We start from the raw sequence: 22,956 nt of genomic DNA on the forward strand, positions 1-22,956 counted from the left end.
ACACCAAGAATATGCACAAGCATGCATGTTAGGTCACTATGTGTCACCTTTTGCATATGTAGGGTTGATCATTTGGAACCAATATGCTTGCATAGGATTTCCTGGATGTAAATGCAAGCACAGAATTCAACCCATTAATGATGGATCCAAATTTAGGATTTGATATACTATAAGTTAAATGGGTTTGTTTTGGTTTTTATTGGCTTTTTCATTCTTCTACTCAAATAAATATTGCTTTAATTCAGGTCATAAAATATTTTAAAGACCTGTGTTCCAGGTTCAGTCTGTTTAACTCATTACACCCAATGGTACCTCGTCATCTACAGAACTCATGTTCCAGAATGTATTATAACAATGTTTTCCACATTTATAGACCATTTCATAGGAGGCTCTCAAAGCGCTTTCAAATATTAACTAAGGCTTTGTTGATTTAAGTTAGATCACCAACATTTAAATTTTACATTAAAACAGGGGTCGGCAACCGATGGCACACGTGCCAAAGATGGCACGCGAGCCGATTTTTAATGGCACGCTGCTGCCTGCCCGAGGACACCCAGCCAGTGGGGGGCAGAGCCCGCGCTGCCCCAGAGAGGAGCCGCCTCAGTCGCCTGCCTGTGGGCTCCCGCATTCCCTCACCCGGCGAGGAGCCCTGCCCAGGGGCCCGCTCACCTGGGCCGACTTGTATAGCTGGCCATGGTGGATTGGCGGCGCGCCGGGGGAGCGGGTTCGCTGCCGGATCCAGTCCTGACTCCCAGCGGCAATAAGCGGGGGCGGTGGAGGCAGGAGAGGCCCGGGGCGGCAGCAGCGCCGGCTGCTGAGCGTCCCCGGGAGCAGGCGCCCAGCCATGGATCAGTACTTGCTGGGAGGAGCGGAGAGCCGCGCGGCCCGGTGGCGCTGAGCACACAGCAGGTGCAGGCGAGCAGGAATCGGTGGTGGCCAGAGAGCCCTGGGGCAAGGAGCTCGCATACCGCGGGGTCATGCACCGCCCGGAGCGGCTCCTCCAGACACAGCCAGAGGGGACTCTCTCACTGGGGGGCGCTAGTTGCACTCGTGTGGTGCGCTGCGGGGCCCTGAGTGGGTGAGCCAGCTGGGAGCCGCAGGAGTGGGGGGAGCCCTCTGCCCTGACCCCCCCCACACACACACACACACCCAGCCCTCTGCCCTGAGCCCTGACCCCCCCACACACACCCCCACACACACCCAGCCCTCTGCCCTGACCCCCCCTTCACACACACACAGCCCTCTGCCCTGAGCCACGCAGCCCCACATGCCCCCCAGGCCCATGCCCTGAGCCCCGCACACACCCCAGGCCCCTGCCCTGACCCCTGTACCACCCTCACACACACCCAGCCCTCTGCTTGACTCCTTCACCCCCCCCCACAACCCCAGCCCTGACTCTGGCACCCACACACATACCCAGCCCCCCCCCCCACCCTGACACCTGCACCTCCTCACATGCCCCCAGCCCTCTGCCCTGACTTTTGCACCACTCCCCACATACCCAGTGCCCCCACACCTCATGCACCCTCCACATCCTGACTCTTGCACCCCCCATACTCCCACCCTGAGCACCGAACGGGAGCTCCTGCACACACACACACCCCGACATTCACACCTGCACCCCTCGCACCAAATGGGAGCTGCCCAGGTAAGTGCCCCACACCCAAATCTCCTGCCCCAACCCTGAGCCCTCCTTCATTCTAGCTCCTGGCCAGACCCTTCACCCCCAGCCCTGTGCTCAGTGCACTCCCACCCTCAGGTCAGTGCAGAGAGAGGAAGAGAATGGCCCAGAACCAGGGAGAAGGTAGGTACCCACTGTGTGTGGGCAGGGCCGGGACCCCAGACTGGCAGCGGGCTGAGCGGGTCCGGCAGCCCGGCTGGCAGGAGTCGGCGGCTGGAACCCCAAGCAGCAGTGGGCTATGGGGTCCTGGTCACTGACCCCGCACAGCCCCCTGCCGATCTGGGGTTCTGGCTGCCGGACCCTGGCCAGCCGGGGTCCCGGCCGCAGGCCCTGCTCAGCCCTCTGCCAGCCTAGGTGAACAGAACCCCAGACCAGCAGCGGGCTGAGCGGGCCGGCGGTGTAAGATTAACATTTTAATTTAATTTTAAATGAAGCATCTTAAACATTTTGAAAACCTTGTTTATTTTACAATACAAACAATAGTTTAGTTATATATAGCCTTATAGAGAGACTCCTTCTAAAAAACATTAAAATGTATTACCGGCACGCGAAACCTTAAATCAGGGTGAATAAATGAAGACTCAGCACACCACTTCTGAAAGGTTGCCGACCCCTGCATTAAAATATCATGCCTAAAGCTCATGTGGATTTGTAATACACTGCGTCACGCAAAACCATAAAAAACCCTGAAATAAAAAGCATACAACCCAGAGAGTAAACAGTACCACAGTGGGATATTATTGGCTGTTTCATATATCAAGTGCACTGGACGGTGAGGTAGTATGTCTCTGAAGCATTCATTAGTATTTTTTGTTACCTTTTTCAAATTGGCAGGTTATTTTTCAGGGCTGTAATGTGAGTGAACAAAGAGGGAATTCATTTGCTAAGAAAAAGAAGCCCCCAATGTCTCATGTGGGTAACAGATCCCTCATTTAGAAATAGGAAAGAGTCTCCTTGAAGTAAAGAAAAGCAAGGGAGTGTATCTAGTGGCCAGAGAAACAAACTGCTAGACAGGATTCCTAGGTTATATTCCTGACTGCCACTGATTTGCCACTTAATTCCTACTGGTACCTCATATGTCTGTTATAAGGCCTAATTAATTATTGTTTATAAAATCATTTGAGATCTTTGAATAACATTTCTGTAAATGCAACTAATATTCTATTTAAATATTAACAGTATTTCTGTAAGTTTTAGAAAGCCTTGTATGAGCAGAGCAGCATCTTCGTCTCGTAGATTACAGGCTTATTTTGGGATCTCTTCTATTCAAATTTTTAATCCCTTTTCATGCAGAAATCTGTTTCATCTTTGAAAACAGCTCCAGTCTTTCACAGCTTGGCATAATTTCCAAAACAATTTCATTGTTTTTGATGTCATCATAAGGATTTTATGAACTTCATCTAGCTTCTGAATTTGTAGGGCCTACATTGCAAACTCTGATCTCTGATTCACTGCTGATCTATTTTTCTTCTTTGTGTTGCCAATTACAAACAAGTGTAATAATGATCACATGGAATAGAATTCCCGTCCTGTTGAAAAACTTCTGTGGCTTTTACAAAATGTAAAAGCATAGGAAAGTTTATGAGAGACTCTGGTAGGAGTTAAAAATTCCTTGTTTGGATAAAGAGTGAATGGAGAATGAAGAATTGAAACAACAACAAAAAATCATTAAATACCATGAGGATTATGTCAGCATTTCCTGGAGGTTGTGTGTGTTTGAAGAATGTTTTTCTAAAATAAAGTTTTGGAGAAACCTTACATTGATGGAATCTGTTTGCCCAAGAGATTCTGATTATGACTTATCTGTAGAACTAGGCAAAAAATTTTGGACAAATAGTTTATTTGCCAAAAAAATGCATTTTGGTCAACTTGAAATTATTCACACATTCACTGAATAGCTTAGGACAAAAACAATTTTCAATCTAGATTCACAAGGAGACTTAACAGGAGGAGTTGAAAGTTGTGGTGTTCGTGCTCCCCCAGGGCCGACTCCAGCTTTTTTGCCGCCCCAAGTGGCAAAGGAAAAAAAAGACAAACATGATTGAAGGACCCACCGCCGAATTGCCGCTGAAGACTGAAGCGGAGCGATTGAGCTACCGCTGACGTGGACAAGAGGGACTGAAGGATCCGCCGCCGAATTGCTGCCGCGGACCCAGATGTGCCGCCTCGCTAACAGACAGAGTGCCACCCCTGTCTATTGGCCGCCCCAGGCACCTGCTTCCTTCGCTGGTGCCTAGAGCTGGCCCTGCCCCCATCCCCGATAACCTCAAATAGTCACTGAGGCAGAGACAGTTACTCTAGAGACTGATGGTTAGGGCACTCACTGGAGGAGGGGCATGTTGGGGAAAAAAAATAAGGTTCTGAATCCTCCTGCTCCAATTAATATTATTTATATAAAGTTGAACAGCTTCAACTGGAGAGATTGAGAGCGAGACCTGCCCCAGAATACCCAATAGCCTAGAACAGAGGGAGACCTGAGTCCACATTGTTGTTGCAGAGTAGGAGTTTGAACCCATGTTCCTCACATCACAGGTGAGTTCCCAAACCACTGGGTCAAAGATGGGGGGGAAGGGGAGGCAGCACAAGCTCCTCCTCCTCTGGCCAGTTTGTGAATTTAGCCCTTGAAAATGCTCAGAAACAAACATTTTGTGTGATCCAAAATTGACTTTTTCAATTGAGTGAAAATTCTGAACGTTTCAGATTCTGTTCTGAAAAATCAGGAAAACTGTTTGACCTGAACTACCACCAAAGCAAAAAGTCAGTTATTTACCCAGCTCTATTTCCCAGTTTTTATTTTATACAACACTTCTGTGTTTCCATGTTACATGCTCCACAAGGTACGACTGATCTCAGGCAGGTAACAGATTTTTTAGAGACCTCCCTATGCACTGTGGTATAAACTGACATCTTTTTTTTTTTTTTTTTTTTTACTGCTAACAAAAAGTGAACATTATAATGCTATTCCTGTGCCTAGAGTGGTAGCTGCATGGCAGCCCTGCACCCTAGCCCTGGATTTGGCAGGGGGGTGGTGAATTTCACTTGCCATCCACCCCAAATAGGAAGGCTTCACATTCATGGCGTGAATTTCACCCTTAACCCTCAGCTGTGGTTTTCCAGTCGGTCAGTGCCTGAGGCCTCTGTGTGAGGGTTTAGCCTCTTTCAGTCAGTGCCTTGTGCCAGTGAGTTAGGATTTATGAAACCCAAAAGTCCAATAAATCACTCATCCATAGACCGAAGTCTACAATGGAAGATTCCAAGCTAGTCATCATGTGTCAACCATTAGCTTTAGGTTTGATTTGTGGCTACTATTTTGATCATTCTACAACTGCATGCTCACCTAATGCTTTGCAGCCAGAGTTCTGGGCATCTTCGGCCTGATTCACCGCTCCATCATACCAGCTTTAAACCTTTTGAGTCCATTGACTTACTGAGAATTAGGGCCCTTGTGTCTTGAGCCTCACTCTCCCTCTCATATTTTGTCCTGGCCTTTCTCTTCAGAGAAACTTCCCACCAGTCTCATAAGTGACTATTAACTCATTTTTCCTTCACTGTGTTTAAAGGCCCCTTGGAATGACATGACTAACTTTAGTAACATTTGTTCTGTGTAAGCCATTTTGTCTTCATTATCTAAATTAGATAATTTTATCTCTGTCAGGGGAACTTTGTGCGCTTTTATCACCCTGCTAACCCTCAGGATTGTCAGTGACAGCTCAGTCCCATTGGAAACCCTTAACTGGGACAGCATTCTAAAGGCCATGTGTTGTTACTAAAAGGAAACCACAGTTCTCTAGAAAGTTGTTGGTGATTAGAAAGCCTCATGAATATGTGCTCTAGATTGGGAGAAACCGTCGAGAGCCCTGATCCCAAAGACACCCATAAATATGAGGGTACTCTCATACATCGGCACATTCTCCCCCCAGAATTCCCTAGCCTGCATTTGTGTGAGCCAACAATAGCAGTGAGTGCAATGAGATTGCTAGCATGGTCTTCCTTAACCCCCATGAACCCAACAGCGACCTCACTGATCATCAAACAGCCAGCTGATAGTACCTGTTTGATCATCACTGTCTGGGCTGGATTTGAACCTGAAGTCTAGAAGTAGATCTGCCGCCCGTCCTTCTACAACTGTGCAGACTGATACTGCAGCATAGGAAGGGACATTGCAATGTATTATTCCCAAAAGGTATCACCTTCCCATGGAAGCACTCGTGGAACATTACAGCATTGGAGGCATATTGGTAAGAAGGGCTAGAGACAAGTGGTATCCCACAGGCACTGTAATACATGCACTAGATCAGCCGTGGCCAAACGGTGGCTTGTGACTCTTTGCAGTTAAAGTGCAGCTCATGGAGCCCTTCTCCCAGCCCCCATTCTCCAGCTGCCAGACTGGGCAAGGGGAGCTTGGGGCTTCTGTCCTGTGGAGAGGTGGTGGGACCAGGGGGCTTCTGCCCTGCAGGGAGATGGTGGGACCAGGGCTGTAGCCTCGAGCCCCAGCATGCGCTGTCCCGCAGGGCAGGTTGTGCGTGTCTTGCAGCACTCAAACTTCTGAGGGTTATCATATGCGGCTTGGAGGGTCAGGAAGTTTGGCCACCCCTGCACTAGATGGTAACTTGCTGATAACAGTCTAAGAAATGAGCTCAGAGTTCTTTTTTATATACTTTGCTTGATCTTACTCACCCAAGGTAAGACCCAGTCATTGTGATGCCGTTCTTAGTCAGCATGGTTCCACGCTTCCCCAGACCTTCCAGCTTTTCAGTGTTTGAAGTTACATTTTATCACTAATTTACACATATTGTTAAAATATTTGTCTTGGAGATGAGCTTGTGGGCATCCTCCCCTTATTAACCAAGTCAGAGTCACAAATGAGGAGAATTTCCGAGGTGCACATTTCCTAGTGGTTTTCACTGTGTTGGGTAATATTAAGCAAAAACTGGATGACTATGGAATGTAATGTTACTGGGGTTTTAGTTTTTTATCTGGGAGAGGCCAAACTGCCCTGTTTGAGGATAAGCAAGGAATTTTCCTTTTCTCCTACAATAGAAATAGTTGACATAAAAGGGGCCTAATTCTGATCTCACTTGCATAGGTGTAAATCAGGAGTAACTCCATTAAAGTCAGTGGAATGATATGGATGTAAAAATGGTACGAAAGCAGGATCACGCCCAAAAAAGCTTCGTAAACTTGTATCATGGCAACTTAAAATGTTTGCTACCCCCACTCTGTGGCCTGCTCCTGGCTCTAACCAGCTGTGTCACTCTGGAGCCCACTGCCAGAATTACTAGTGACAATCAGATTTATATTGTTGGGGTCTGACTGTACCGTGAATGGGTAGTAGGTACCGGGATAAGTCATGGGACAGAGTCGTTCCTCCAACTCCCTTCAGGCAACAGGTTATTTACAAACCTTGCCTCCATTCACTCACCTCTAACTCCAGCTTGGATCCGCTCTATTCCAGCTTTCACCCTCTTCTGTGAAAGGGCTCAGGGGCCTACACCCTCAAACCTCAGGGCCTATATCCATCCACTCAAATGGCTTCAACTATTATCTCATAGCTGGTCATTCTCAAACCAGCTTTTCTCTCTGGGCTTGCGTCCCTCTGCCCAGTGCTGTCTTCCAGCAAGGTATCTCCCTGGCATCGTCACATGGATAGCTTGCCAATGACTCTAGTTTAATATGGCTAAATTTGATTTTTGATAGCCTTGTTTTTCCCTCTTAAACCTTCCCATCTTGTCACTGTTGCTCCCACATCCTCTTGGCTGTTCAAGCTTACAATTGGGGGAATCATCTTTGATTCTGCCTTCTTATTCTGCCCAAACATCCAGGGCATGTCCAAATTCTCCATAGCCTATCAAAAATCCATCCCTTCCTCTGTCCTGACAGCTAGGGTGGCTGTCCATGTCCTCCCACCTTGATTACTAAAGCCTCCTCCTCTCCAGTCTCCCCGATGACCATATCGGACCCCATCAGTCCATCAAAATGCAGCTCCCACTTTACCGTTCTGCCTGTTACTCCTACCATGTCAAGCCCTCCTACTCTGAGCCCCAACATGGGTTTCCCATGCTAAACACATTCTCACCATCAAAGCCCTGCACAGCTCCACTGTGGCCTCCCTCCCTCATCTCATTTATCACTTTCCCCCCATGGATGCAAGTCACTCTACCCTACTGGGTTCCCTTGTCTCCACACCTATCCCTACTGAGTTACCACCCCCTAGTAATTCTGAGCCTTCCTAAGTGAGTCACTTGTTTGAAGATGCCTAAATGAAGTGATCCACCAACAAGGACAATGAAGACTCACCTCCCAGTTAAACCTCCCTTTGGGGTTCCCAGTGCACCCAGACTTTTGCCTGTCTGTCTTTGTTTGTAAGCTCTTCCGGGCAGCACCTGGTGTCACTGTGTCAGGTGCAGGGCCAAGAACGGTCAATACTTTACAAGTTATCTGGTAGCAATAATTAGGTGTGCTTCATCACTAGAGAGCAAAGCAATCCCTTTTGCGCGCTGAGGCACAGAGTTCTACTCAAATGCTTTAGGTACGCTATTAGTCATGCAACATCCTGAAAGACTATTACACTCTTATTGGGATGTTGGCTTCATTCTATTTCCTGTAATCAGAACTCATGTTACTGCTTCAGATTATAAACCTAGTAAAGCTTGCCCAGCTGAAATCATTGCAGAGTGGCATTGGAAGACATCCTACTGCAGAGGAAAAAATAAGGCAGCTCTTCCTACAAGCCTTCAGGAAAGGATTGCAGAAGTTTCAGTGAGATCTCTCAGGAGGGTAAAAGGGACAGCCCCATGCACATACAGTGTTCTACATGCCCTCCCCCACCCAGAGAATGAAAAGCAAATGCCAACTCTACCTCTAGTGCTTCTCATATGAGTAAAACAATGAAAAATCAATACTATGTCTTGTTAACTTGAGATGGGGTAGAACATGAGCAGCAGATATAGGGCTCAGAGCCAGGGTTCACAATCAGGCCAGCTCAGAGGCAGGAGACAAACCAGAGATCAGAACCACAAGTCAGATGCCAAGCCAGGTCAGGGCACCAGGAATTCAAGCGGGGGGAAGCAGACAGCACAAGGTACACAATCCCAACCAGGTAACTCCCAGTTGTTCAGAAAGCATCCTGTGCCTGTTGCTGGCTTAAGTAAGGGCAGCGGGCCAATCGGCTGCTCTGGGACTCCACCAATGGGATGTCAGGGGGTGGAGCCTCAAACTGGGGCTGGGCTTCATGGGTCCTGGGTCAGCAGAGCTGAGCAAGCTTCCAAGTGGAAGGTTGCAGCATGGCTGTATCTGTAAACCCCATAGACCTGGGTTTGAGGCCTGTGGGTTATGACACCAGGTACCATCTTCATATTTAAACATTGCAAGGAAAAATTCATGCATATATTTACCCAAGTTTTCTTCATCTGGCTCATCCATGTTCACCTGGCAGGACTGGCTAGACTACGGTGGAGTCTCAAACAAGTTGTGGCTCACAACATGGCTACTGTGTCCTCCTCCTCCTCCTCACTGTTCATGGCAGGAGGTCTCTGACTCAGGCTCCTCTGAGGTATCCAGAGGCGTGAGGGGTGCTGGTGGGTTCTTCACCAAGTATGGCATGCAGTTTGTTGTAGAAGCAGCAGTTCTCCGGTGGACCACCAGACCTATTGTTGGTCTCCCTGGCCTTGTGATATGCCTGGTGAAGTTCCTTCACTTTCACTTGGCACTACTGCTGCTGATCCCTGTTGTACCCCTTTGCCTGCATCTCCTGCATAATCTCTTCAGATATGTCCATGTTTCTATGGCTGGTCCGTAGCTGTGCTTGCACAGCCTCTTCTTCCCACGGACCCGAGAGATCCAAACCTCCTGTCTGCTCCAAACAGGAGTGTGTCTAGTGCATGGTGCTGGCATGGTAATTTGGGCAGTTGCGCACAACAGAGGTGAGCTGCTAGATGTGCTCGCCAAGATGAGCAATCAGGAAAAGGCATTTCAAAAACATGCCAGAGGGTTTTAAAGTGTGGGGGATGGCTTCTGGTTTCTCTGACCCCTGAACAGTGGAGTTTAAAGTTGTGACCAAAGTGGTCTCAGCATTGTGGGACAACTCCTGGAGGATTGTTAGGGTTGACACAGGCTACACACTGTCTACACTTGCACTGCGTCAACATCTGCAGGTCAACCAGGGCTTCATGCCATTCAGGGAGGTGGTCTTACTGTAATGGGATACTTACATTGCCTGGTGACAAATCTGAATATAGATACATGTACAAATAGGTCAACACAAGGCTACTTATGTCCACCTAACTTCGTAGTAGACCAGGCCTTGCTCTTTACCCCTGCTCTAGGGAACATGACTAGTGCAGTTCAGGTTTACTTGGTCCTGCATTAGCATAGGGGGCGGGACTTGATGGCTTCTTGAGGGCCCTTCTAGCTCTACATTTCTATTATTTTATGACTCAGCAGTGACTAGGAGTTGGAGAAGTACACTTTACATTTGGAGACATACACATCAGTTAATAAATTCAAGGCACATCTGAATTTTTCTAATCATTAAAACATGCTTGAATCACTTGTGTTTTTTATTTAAGTATTTATTCATTTTTACCCGGCCCAAAAATCTGCCATCCTCCTTAAAGTATTGGTTCAGAAATGACACAAACAGGCATTCCAAATAGTGTCTTGCATAAGACTAGAACATAACCCATGTGGCTAGGTTTATTTTTCTGTAGAATGGAATTTTACAGTTACTTTTGATTGGGATATTAGTTATATTTTCCCTTGTAATGCAGAAGATCTGGTTTTACTGCACAACTGTGCTAGCAGGCTGAATTCTGTTTTCTCTACCAACATATCTGCACCAAAAAAGAGCCCAAGATAAAAATAATGTTCCTTGCTCCTTGTATTATTCTCACATAGGGCCTGATTCTGCAGCATTTACTCATACTGAGTAACATCACATTAGTAGTCCCAATTAACTTTAATGATGTTTCTCAGCACACATAAAGATTAGATATTGTATGGTGATGAGCAGGTTAAGAGGGGCAAAGGGCCTAAGTGGTCTCCTGTGACCTGATAGTTTTGTTCAGAATTCTCTCCCACCACACACACACAGCTGAATGTTCCGCAAATCCGTTCCATTTAAATGCCATGCTGCAGTGTTTGAAAAACGTTGCAGGACTAAGAATCAGCGAACATGCCTCAGATGCAAACAAAGCAGGTTCTAACTCCTGAGTCTTATCTTTCCCATAACAAATTAATGTTAGGCAGATTTTCCCCTCATCCAGTGAAATGATTACATTCATAACTGGACTTTGTAAGTATCCAGGGAACCCCAATATGCAGTAAGAATTGGGCAGATAACAGAGTTTACATACAGTATATTGGCTTTGTCGTTACTAATCTATCAGCCAACTTCCCTTCCATGGGATTTAGCATTGAAAGTTACTGGCAACATTAACCATGGCCCGACTGGTACATTATTCCATAATAAAGCTGGTACAATTGGAGCTATGGGTGCTAACCTAGGGTGACCAGACAGCAAGTGTGAAAAATCAGGACAGGGAGTGGGGGGTAATAGGAGCCTATATAAGAAAAAGACCCAAAAATCGGGACTGTCCCTATAAAATCGGGACATCTGGTCACCCTAGTGCTAAACACCTCTGAAAAAGCAAGCCTTTGTCTTCTCTGGACCTTTATTTGCCCCTCTTTAAAAGATTCACTTGCCTCCCAGATGTACATATGGAAGGTGCAAGATAATTTTTATTATAATCCCATAAAAATGTGGCTTTTGGCTGGTTTCACCAGCAGAAGGTTTTTGCACAACGGTAGACCACATAAAAGCCAACGAATAGAAGGCACCAATCCTATGGTTAATGTGATGGAAATACATGGGATTTAGCATTGAAAGTTACTGGCAACATTAACCATGGCCCGACTGGTACATTATTCCATAATAAAGCTGGTACAATTGGAGCTATGGGTGCTAAACACCTCTGAAAAAGCAAGCCTTTGTCTTCTCTGGACCTTTATTTGCCCCTCTTTAAAAGATTCACTTGCCTCCCAGATGTACATATGGAAGGTGCAAGATAATTTTTATTATAATCCCATAAAAATGTGGCTTTTGGCTGGTTTCACCAGCAGAAGGTTTTTGCACAATGGTAGACCACACAAAAGCCAACGAATAGAAGGCACCAATCCTATGGTTAATGTGATGGAAATCCATACAGAAGAAATGTGTAGGTGAAAAAACTGAGTAGTTTAGATGTTTCTGAAATCTACTAGCCAGGGCTGGCTCCAGGTGTTTTGCCGCCGACAAAGCAAAACAAAAAACAAAAAAAAATGGAGTTCCGCCGCGAAAGAAAAGTGCCGCCCCCAAAGGGCCGAAGTGCCACCCCTTGAATAGTGCTGCCCCAAGCACATGCTTGGAACGCTGGTACCTAGAGCCGTCCCTGCTAATAGCCTTAGACCAATTCTGTTCAGAGGGCTGTCTCCAGAGGTGTGAACGGTCTGCGTCTTCTTAAAACAACATGGGTGAAGAAAGTGATCAGATACTGCTACATAAAAGAAAGAAGGTCTCTTTCAGTTGAGCAAAAAAATATATGTAATCTCCATTCACAAAATAGTGTGACAAGAACTGAAGACTCAGGGTGGAAACTGTAGTCTAATTAGAAGCAGAAGAGAATCACTTGGGCATTTATGGACAGCAAGTCAGAAGGTTCTGCAGAACTTTTGGGAGAATCTCCTCCTTCAGTTCAAACAGCAACCATCTGCTTTCGCACAGGTATTGCTCCCACCAGTTTAGTACCAGGCCACCAATTATGTGAGTTTTTCATAGGTGTCCTTGTATAAACTCAAGGTTTGCATCTTAGTTTTCAGTTCACACTGAAGAAAATGGAACATAGGAGTATGGCTTTAATTACTGATTGCACAACCAGGTTTTTATATATTTTCCTGATCTTTCATGTCTTGCATTATGGGCTATGACAAAGCAATGAAATCACCTTCTTTACAGAGCTGCATAACTTAAGGGGTGAAACCTCAAAGGAAAAATGGAATATGGCAATCTTTAAGGAAAATCCGTGTAGCAAGAATACATTCCAACCAGACATGATGGGAATTATGAGCTGTTAATACTTACAGCACATTTTAGTCTCTAACAGTCTAATGGAAGGGGGTTTTTTGGTCAGAATTCATGTTTTAGCAAGAATTAATTGCTATCAACAATAAAATCACATAGACAGTTCTGCAAAAGCTAACTGGACTGTGATTTGTATTTGAACGTGTTTGGCTCTGAAGGCATGTCCTCTGCTCCTGTAGTTTCTTGTTCAGGACAGGAGAGTCTTGTTTACAGACATTATCGATAAGAATCTCGGTCCAGATAGCTTGTAATAAATGGGAAATGCTATCACAATCCTGCTTTTGCACACGCAGGGTTAACCCATTTATTGACTTTGAATATTTTTCAAGCATGCAGCACAACGTTATTTAGCGGATACAATTCATTTATCCATTAATAAATTGGATTTCGACAATTGGGAGAGCAGCTGGGAAAGTGATGCACATTAAGGCACTAACTGATTCAGTAAGAGAGATTGGAGTGTAACATTTATAATCTAATGATTACAGACCATGGTTACTAAACTGCTGGGTGACTGTAGATTAATACAGAACAGGAACATATTGTACAAAATAGCAGCTAAAACTTCCAGCAGTTTTGGAATTGACATCAAATAAATTCCCCTGGCCTCACAAAAAGGCTCGTTTTGGGGTGATGTGTATTAAAGAACAGGCAGATTGTTCTTGCTTTCAAAAAAGTGGGTGACTGAGCGCTATATAATTGAAACAAGGCAATCTGGAGAGAGAGACTGCAATTTCTGCTGGGAATTGAATTGCTGGAATTCACGTTCCTTTGAGTCTAAAATAGCTAAATTGCACTAGGTTAGTGGTGAAGGAGAAAGCGGCTGGTTTCCTTCATTCTATAGGTGTGGGAAAAAAGAATCTGCTCTTAATCCCAGGGATTCTCTTACTCAAAATGATTCAAGTCCCTTGGGAGAGATGAGTACTGTGGAGCTCTTGTTAGCCCCAGAGTGAATTTCCCTGGTGGAAAGTTGTCCTTTGTTCATGATGTCATGGTCAAATGGAACCAGAAATAAGAAACACTAGAAGACTGTGAACTTTTTGAAACATAATTATATGTGTATCAAGTAAATTTGGGATCCCAGGTTTTCATCTCCTCTGACCTTTGCTACTGCGTTAATGAAAGAGCTAGATGAATCCACTTTAAACATAAGCTTAAAAATACCCATGAAATCCAGCCTTCATTATATCCAACCGCTTGGTTGATGTTTTGGCAGTTACCATCAAGCATATATAATATAATTTTGTGATAAAAGCTGAGTTTATAATGTCTGTCGGTTAAAATTATACAGAAAAATACTATGAAATACAACATTAGGATTCTGATCAACACAAAAAAGGAAATTCTAGGAAGGGGAATTCTGATTTGAAGGTGACAAAGCTCCTCTAGCTCCCAGTTTAGCCACAGGAGACCCAAGTATGTATTGCCTGTCATTCCACAGTAAGGCTGAGGTATCACTGGTGCCCTGAGTCAAGATTTTATATTTGTGAAATCATTCAGTGTGCCAGGAAACAATGGCACCAAAGAGCTGGGCTTGTGACAAATAAAACTCCAAATTTTCTCTTTTAGTGGGTTTAAATCAAATATTAATATTAATGGAGCGTTGGTGCACTCTGGATTTCCTAGGAAGAAGAGGTAGATAGTATTGAACTTGCAGTGCTGTATTTTGTGTTAGTAGAGTAATGGATCTCTATAGCCATGAACTAGAATTCTTTTGATGTTGCATGAGTATCTATTGTTTCCCCATTGTAATGGCATTGGAAAAAGGTTTGTAGTTTTCAGAAAGGGTTTGACTTACTATAGATCTAACGAAAGATAAACTTCCTTTTTTATGTATTTATTTCTTGTATTTCTAGCAAAAGCTGCCAATATTGAGTTGTAATTTTCACAGATGTTGGTGTTAATTCCATACATTCCTGCAAGAACTTCCACCCCTTTTGTGTGTGTGCGTGTGCTTACAGGCTGGCTACTGATTCTTCAGATTATATAGAATAATCCTACACAATAATTTCCTAGACATGTATTGAAATCAATGGATACAGGATTTTTGTATTTTTAGCATAACAAGGAAAAGAAAAGATTTTGGCAATAATGTTAACCACTGGTATTCATCTTGGAGGAGGCACAGGGGCCATTCATTTCATATATTTCAAGTATTGAATAACCTCCACACAAGGCAATGTGTCCTTTTGTTCTTTTTTATTTTCATAAGCAGATCCTGAAGCATGTGCGGTAAGATGTCTATTAGTAGAAGAAAAACGGAGCTGAGTTCCTTCGTTTTATGTGTTGTAGGTTAGGTTTTGCTTTGCCTGCATACATTGCTTACGATCTCCCAGGTGAAAAGAGAGTCTCCTTCTGTGTTCTTTAATATGGGTCATCATTTCTAGAACCCGTTACTTGTTAGCAAACTGTTAATTACATGGTGTTCTGCTTTTTTCTAGTGTGCCTTTATTGTAGGGTGGGCAGCCAGGACTTAACACGTGATACAAAAGAAGAGAGAAGGTTATTTAAATCTAGGTTGATGCCTTTTCCAGTAACCATTTGTCTGAGGTTTTTTTGTTTTGTTTTGTTTTATTTTTTAAGTAGTAAAGTGTTTTGTTTCTCTGTAGAAACTCATGTGAATAGTGTTTTATACATTTATAACGTGCAACAGAGGGTCCTGTGGCACCTTTAAGACTAACAGATGTATTGGAGCATAAGCTTTCGTGGGTGAATGCCCAGACACGTGTCTGATGAAGCGGGCATTCACCCACGAAAGCTTATGCTCCAATACATCTTTAGTCTTAAAGGTGCCACAGGACCCTCTGTTGCTTTTTACAGATCCAGACTAACACGGCTACCCCTCTGATACTTCACATTTATAACATGCTACTTCTTTAACTAGTGCATGAGTAAGAGAAGATCCCGAAAGAAGGAAAACGTATATTTTGCAATTCCATGTAAAATGTTTGTTGCAGTGGCTTAAACTAGCTTTAAAATTAGAAAAAAGAAATCTAAACTGACAGGTTCTGAAGAAAGTTTTGCTTCAGTATATCTAACATGCGATTAATCTTTGAGAATTGGATATACAATGGAAACGTGGATAGGTGCTGTCTTCAGCATCATTTGAATGGCACTGCATCATTTACTGGATTCAGCCATGATGGTGAATCCGGGAAGCATGGAGTAAAAGAACTTTGAAAAAAACTGCTGAAATGAAACTTTTTCTTGTGGTTAAATAACCAGCCAGTTGGAATTGAGCAGTGTTTTCTTAGGGTGGCAGAACAGTTGGAAAAATTGTTGGATTATTTTTGGCAGTGGCATGTATATTATAACTCTATCATTAGTGTTACTAAACTAACAGGCTACATTGAAAGGGTTATTATTTTACTAGTACGTTCTTACCAAAATATAATCTACTCAGTTCTATAGCATGAAGATTTTGTTTTTAGGGTTTGATGTAACTTAACAAATTCATGTAATTGTAATTTGCCGTATTCTGACATTTTCTCTATAACAAACTCCATACTGCAGACTGTGGACCATAATCTACATGCAGTAATGAATTTGGACATTGGCCACCTCATCTTATCAAAGTGATGCAAGGTCCTTGATCTGTCAAATCAAAAGGCTCCAACAGACCATGATGCTATCCTAGCTGCTCCCAGGTTTAGTTAGTGCAAGCCCCATGCTAAAAGTGCTTTGGAAATTTTCAGTTAAACTATTAAAAAGAAATAGCTTTGCCTTTTGATTTTTTAAGAGCCACGCTATCAACCAAGTCCCACAACCTCACTTCCTGATGTGTAGCTCCTGCTAAAGAAAACTGGGGGCTTGTGCGGGTGCAGCCAAAAGCATAGTTTGACTCCATGGATTTGGCCTGTGAAATTTCAGTTTAAAAATAACTTGATTAAAAAAAATTCGAAAGCTTCTTTAATGCCTTGGTGCCAGGCGGATGATCCTCTCCCTGAGTGCACCCACACTATCGGGGCCTAGTTCTGCCACCTTTATCCACATTGAAACCAAATGGACCACTTGCAGAGTAAGGTCAGATGCAGTCTGAGGGAGGTTGGCACAATCAGCCACCGAATAAGTTAAACTGGCCAAAATTTACTTTCCATTGATTTCAGTGGCATTCGTGTGCTTAAAGTTAAGCATGTGCTTTCGTGCTTTGCTGTTCTTCAAGGCCAGTGCTTGCAGAGTCCTAGAGTGCTGTGCTTCAGACAACTCCTATGCCATGAAATTAGCAAAAAAAAATCGTAATTCAAAGAGCCCTGCAAGTGAGCTTCCTGCCTGCCAGGCCTTGCTCCTGTGCTCCTTCTAACAATGGGGAAAGGTTATTTGAAAAGCGCATTTTCTGAATTATTATTGACACAGATACTTTCATTCCTCTAGCAGAACCCAGACTAGGTTGTTCAGAGATTCTTAGCTGTGCAGTCAGACTGGCCTGATGGCATGCTGCATCCAACTTCAGCTCAGAGTCTGGAGGCAATAAAGACCTTGCCTGGGAGCAGCTTTCCGTTCAATACACCCAGAGGTAAGCGCAATAGTAACTGCTATATCAAAACAGACCACGTCTAATTACACCAGCCTCCTGCCTCCAGCAGTGGCTTGTACCAGCTGCATCAGAGAAGTAGACGAATAAATAAATAATAATACACTCGATCAACTGTACAACAAGGTGTGGAAAGAGCAGATTTTTTCTTAGCCCAAAGAGTGATCAGTTTATACTCTGAAGCTAGAAGATCAACAGACCCTATCATTTTTATTTTTGCCAGTTTATTTGCACTTAATATTCTTATTTTGCAAGCACCTAATTTGTTATGACTCTTAGTAAGTGATTTTACTCAACAATATCCCGTAGCAGCAAACTCCCAGGTGAACTAAACAGATCATTAAACATTTTTGATCAGTTGCCTTTGAATTTCATTGAGTCTTTCCTTCTTCTTCTAGCAGATTACATCATTTGTGGGAAATGTTTACTAATTACTGTATTATAATGGAAGTTGAGCCATTCTGAAGTCACATCTGTTATGAAATACTCTCCATTGCAGTATTTACATTTTTAGAATTGAAAGGTTTCTGATGACCCACATGGCTACATTTGCAAAGAGGTGTCCCTGACAGGGCCGGCTCTACTGTTTTTGCTGCCCCAAGCAGCGCGCCCAATTGCCGCCGCAGACGGCGGGGGCAGTCCATGTGCCGTTAGGGCGGCACGCGCGTTTCCGCGGCGACAGCAATTTGGCGGCAGCTTCTATGTTCAGCCGGAAGACAGAAGCCGCCGAATTGCTGCTGTGGGCAGCTGAACATAGAAGCTGCCGCCGAATTGCCGCCACCGTGGAAACGCGCGTGCCACCCTAACGGCACACAGACTGCCCCCGCCGTCCGCGGCGGCAATTCGGCGCGCTGCTTGGAGCGGCAAAAACACGCAGACTGCCACCCCTTGCGGATTGCCGCCCCAAGCACCTGCTTGGAATGCTGGTGCCTGGAGCCGGCCCTGGTCCCTGAATTTCATGCCTAAAGGTTGCAGCTCTGTAAAACCTCTCTGAAGCTCAGATGCACTTGGCATACACCTTACACATTTTCAAAGAGCAGCACTTAAGAGTCAAATATGTACTAAGCATGTGAATGGGAGAACAGAAACAAACAAACCTTGCGGAATGGCCATTTCTGTAAGACAGCAAATCCATATTTCACACACTCAAGGTCTCCCTGGGCTTAAAATTTATTTTGCGCATACAATTAACTGTGATTGAGGTACACATTGCTTTAATCCTTCATCTTCCATTTCCCATAAACAAATGGAGAGATCCAGTTTTGAAAATGCTTTCTCACGGTTAAAAAATAACTACCAAAAATCCCAAACAAATAGCTTTGTCCTGGTTAGTCCTACCTCACATCGTGCTGCCTGCAGAGTACTTGCTACGGTGAAGAGAAATATGGAGCAATGCGATTGTAAAGTTGGGGGGTGGGGAGAAAAAATTGGAGATGGTTTCAATTTTGTGTTAGTAGGTTTAAAGCACAGACTACAATGATGTTAGTAACTGTGTAATAAAAGAGCAGGAGGAAGGGAGATAAATCATTCTTTACGTGTTGCTGCATTTTAGTGAATTCTGAATCACACAAAAGCAGAAAACAGGCTTTTATTGGCATCACTAAGCTCTCTTTCCTATAGAAGGAAAGTATAAACAAAGGGTCTATATGTAAATACATTTGGTTGAGGCTGCTGTGGGGGTGTTTAAACTACGTCTGGATTTTGTTCTGCAGACCTTTTTCAATAACATCTCTGTTGAAAAAAGAAAACTCTAGCGATGTTGTGAACCATCTGACTTTAATTTGAGTTGGAGAACTGGAGGTTACTCGTAGACTCACATGGCTATAGTGCTACTCCCACCTCCAAATTCTATTTCCTTACACAGACGATGCCTGTGTAGCACAAGCCGAATGTGGGAAGAAGGCAGCCTCGGGTCCTACTAAATGTGGTTAGGTTTGGGATGGTGAAGATTTTCACTGCAGCAAGACCTGCCTCTCGCTCCAACATTCAGTCTCCACTTAATCCAGTTTGGTCACTGCACTGAGAATTGCTAAAGTGGCTCTTGGCCTCTCTCTCTCCCCTTATTGCAGGGACTTTCGCATCATTACCGTCTTCAGTAACTCCTTCCATTTGGCATCTTCGACTCGCTTCTTGAATCCATCAGATCATCCAGTCCTGCACAAACTCAGCTGGTTAGTTCTATCCAGCTCTTATCTCAGATAGCAGTTTCCTCATAGGCTCCTGAGTTCTCCATGAGATCTTGGTCTTAGCAAAAGCATAAAAACTTAACAAGTACTCTAGTAATCCTCCCAATTTTAGGCTAGGGAAGGCTCAGCAGAAAGGGAGGGGGAGCTTTAGTAATAAGTGATCCATGTCCAGAAAAATATTAAAACATTATGGGAAATTAGAGCTAAATTGCAGAGTTTGAATTTTCCCCTGTGAAATCATGTTTGTCCAGTCAGTGCGTGCCTGCCGGACATGCAGTGAAATCCAAGGCCAGCTGAAACATGTCAAGCAAAATGAGACACTGAGACAGGGGAGGAGTCTGGCTTGATAGTTTTTGTTCTGTTTATACCCTGTCTCTTTGCAGGGGAAATTCAATGTCTGCCCTTAAGTGCAATTTCAGATTATGTTTCAAATGTCTCTCTTATTCATAGGATGCCCACTGCTGATTCATTACCTAACACACGTCTGTGTTGCCTAATGCAACTTTCACTGTCACTGGACTTATGGCATAACGTTGTTCTTGAAGAATTTTTAGAAATTGATTTTACATTTTTCCACACCCAAACAGATGTGCATATTCTCCAGTTTCCAGAGCGGCAAGCCCTGGCCCTGTTTCTCTATTCAGTGATGTCTGTGGAACTTGAACTTGCTCATGACTGTCCGAAAAAAAGAAGGGTGTTTCTCTACCCATAACTCCCAGTGCTATGGCCCCAGAGTGGCAGTAGCCATTGTCAAAGAGCTTGAGAAAAATATCAATGGAGAGATGTACTCCAGAGAACACCTTCTTATCCTATGGTCTCCACATTAATAACCCCAAACAAGTGCTTCATATATAATGTTCTAATAACAAATACCAAAGGAATTAATTATAATCCAGCCATTATTTCCTTGGATTCCCACTTTATTAAGCACATTAGTGCTGTTTGAATGAGCTTTTCTGGAAGAACATCTGGGACTCACATGAATACCTGATGAGATCTGTATGATCAGCATTACAGTACTAAATATCCAGCAAATTCATTGTCCTTAGCAGCATTAGATCAGTAAATACCCGTCAAGGTCAGAGTGGGCACTTTTCATGTAGCACAAGTGCTTTCGGTTCACGTCCCTGTCACTTGTAGTAACCCTCAGTTTTTGTTTCATTCTAGGTGCATAGCGTAATGTCCATGCTGTACTACACTCTGATTATAGCTTTTTTGCTCGGCATACAGGCAGCACCAAAGTCAGAGGACAATGCTCCATGGGGGTTTCCTGCAGGACCCACCCTTCCAAATATCCATCGGACTAAAGCAAATCACGTTCCCAAGGCAGCTCAACACAAAGCCAATCATCACCTTGCTGGGAAGGTAGACAGCAGAGAAGCTGGACAGGCAGCAAACATCACTGTGGATCCAAAGCTTTTCAGAAAGAGACGATTCCGGTCCCCTCGGGTTCTGTTCAGCACGCAGCCCCCTCCAGTATTGGGGGATGGGCAGAACGTGGAGTATCTGGGCAGTGCCGATTCTCTTAACAGGACTATTCGAACCAAGCGGACTGCTCACCCTGTGCTGCACCGGGGAGAATTCTCAGTTTGTGACAGTGTCAGCATGTGGGTTGGGGACAAAACCACAGCTACTGACATCAAAGGCAAAGAGGTGACAGTGCTGGGAGAGGTGAACATTAACAACAATGTTTTCAAGCAGTACTTTTTCGAAACCAAATGCAGGGACCCTAAGCCAGTCTCCAGTGGGTGTCGGGGAATTGATGCTAAGCACTGGAATTCCTACTGCACCACCACGCACACCTTTGTCAAAGCACTGACAATGGAAGGCAAGCAAGCAGCCTGGAGATTTATCCGAATCGATACCGCATGTGTGTGCGTGCTCAGCCGGAAAACAGTGAGACCCTGAGATGGAACAAACACTCATGCCCACATCCTCCCATCCCCCCCTACCTCAGCCTGTAAATTATTTTAAATTATAAGGACTGCATGGTATATTTATAGTTTATACAGTAAAGAAAGAACCTCGCTATTTATTAAACTCTTTTGGAAACCCCTTGTGTGTTGTGCACTTAATTTAATGACGTAACAATCTTTTGGGGAAATGTTCATCTCAGCCTTGTCAGCCACAGAGTTTGGCCATTAGAGTGCTGTTTTCACCTGTTCTGTGAAAAACAAACATTTTGCACTTTTCATCTCCCCCTCTTTTTCACAGGCAAAACCTGCCCTTTTGGTGTGAAAATCTGTGGCTTCATAGAATATCAGGGTTGGAAGGGACCTCAGGAGGTCATCTAGTCCAACCCCCTGCTCAAAGCAGAACCAATCCCCAGACAGATTTTTGCCCCTGATCCCTAAATGGCCCCCTCAATGATTGATCTCACAACCCTGGGTTTAGCAGGCCAAATGCTCAAACCACTGAGCTATCCCTCCCCCCAGAATGTTATGTTCCAGAATGTTATGTTCTTCTCCAACTCATGAAAGCGTGAAGAAAAAAACACAGAAATATTGCTGGTTTTACCCCCATTCTTCTAGTCAGTCATTAGGATCCTGTGAATTGTTGGTGCACTGTACAGTAGTTTTATACCACTATGAATATTTCAGAGTATAATTCTCAGTGTGCCTGAAAAAATTGCCAAATATTTCAATTATGAAAATAACCAGCTCTAAGTTATGTTAGAGAAAAGATTATGATGTCGCCCAAGATGCAGATTTTTGTCTGATAATGGTATCATTTATGAGTTGTACTAGACTGATGGGGCTAATGATGTTTTTAATCAGAAATCTCTATTTCCGGGGGTGTATAACTTAACTGTAGGCATTCACTTAAAGCTGGATCTTGGCGACAGTGCCTTAATGTGGGAGCAAATGTTTTAAGGCAGCTAGAAAAAGATCTTTTGGCCATATTTCAGTAAGAATGGTCCAAAAACAACCCTTCCATTTATGGTTTCTCTGCTCACACTCTCTTGAGAGCACTACGGTTTATAGACCTAGTGTAGCTGCCAGCCTGAGGCCTGTAATGTGTGTTCCAGCCATTGCAATCTGAACAAAATCTACAAACCTTCCCATTGTTTCCTTTGGAAAAGCAGCAGCTCTCCCACCAATAAACAGTTTCAAAGCAAGTATTCCAAGGACTTTTAGTGTGGTGTCTCCCAAGCCCTAGAGGATGAACCCATCTCCCAACATTCACCTCCTCCTCCTCACAAATACTGTTATTTTCTCTAAAAAATCTCCCTAGTTGTTACCTGGCCTGTACAAACAGCAAAGAGGGAAGCTTTTCACTCTTCACTCAATTCTTCACTTGCAGAGACATTGATCTTGGCATTGAAGGCCGCACATTGTCTGAAACCAGCCCCAAACCCATCCAGTCTCACTGTCTTTTCACTAAGCAGGAAACAACCTAAACTAGACAAAATATTCTTTGTGTTAAAATAATGCCAGTTGGG

At 44.2% G+C, this 22,956-nt stretch overlaps 1 protein-coding gene across 6 annotated transcripts in view; it reads left to right on the plus strand.

Annotated features, from left to right (window-relative positions):
- NGF (nerve growth factor) overlaps window positions 1–21,569 on the plus strand; it is a 46,798-nt gene extending 25,229 nt beyond the window's left edge. The window contains exons 2-4 of one of the 6 annotated variants that reach the window (XR_006175046.2): window positions 17,172–17,310; window positions 19,398–19,499; window positions 20,745–20,780. Coding sequence is in view for 5 of the 6 variants with exons in the window: in XM_065591374.1 (XP_065447446.1) it covers window positions 20,694–21,422 (729 nt within the window). In the remaining variant the exon portion in view is untranslated. Of the gene's footprint in view, window positions 1–17,168; window positions 17,311–19,397; window positions 19,500–20,681 lie in introns of all 6 variants that reach the window. The other 5 variants (XM_065591374.1, XM_005294937.4, XM_024108288.3 and 2 more) reach the window with 5 other exon arrangements.
- Window positions 21,570–22,956: the final 1,387 nt, after the last annotated feature.

The sequence above is a fragment of the Chrysemys picta genome, chromosome 4 (genome assembly GCF_011386835.1).
Source record: "Chrysemys picta bellii isolate R12L10 chromosome 4, ASM1138683v2, whole genome shotgun sequence".
Lineage (NCBI taxonomy): Eukaryota > Metazoa > Chordata > Testudines > Emydidae > Chrysemys > Chrysemys picta.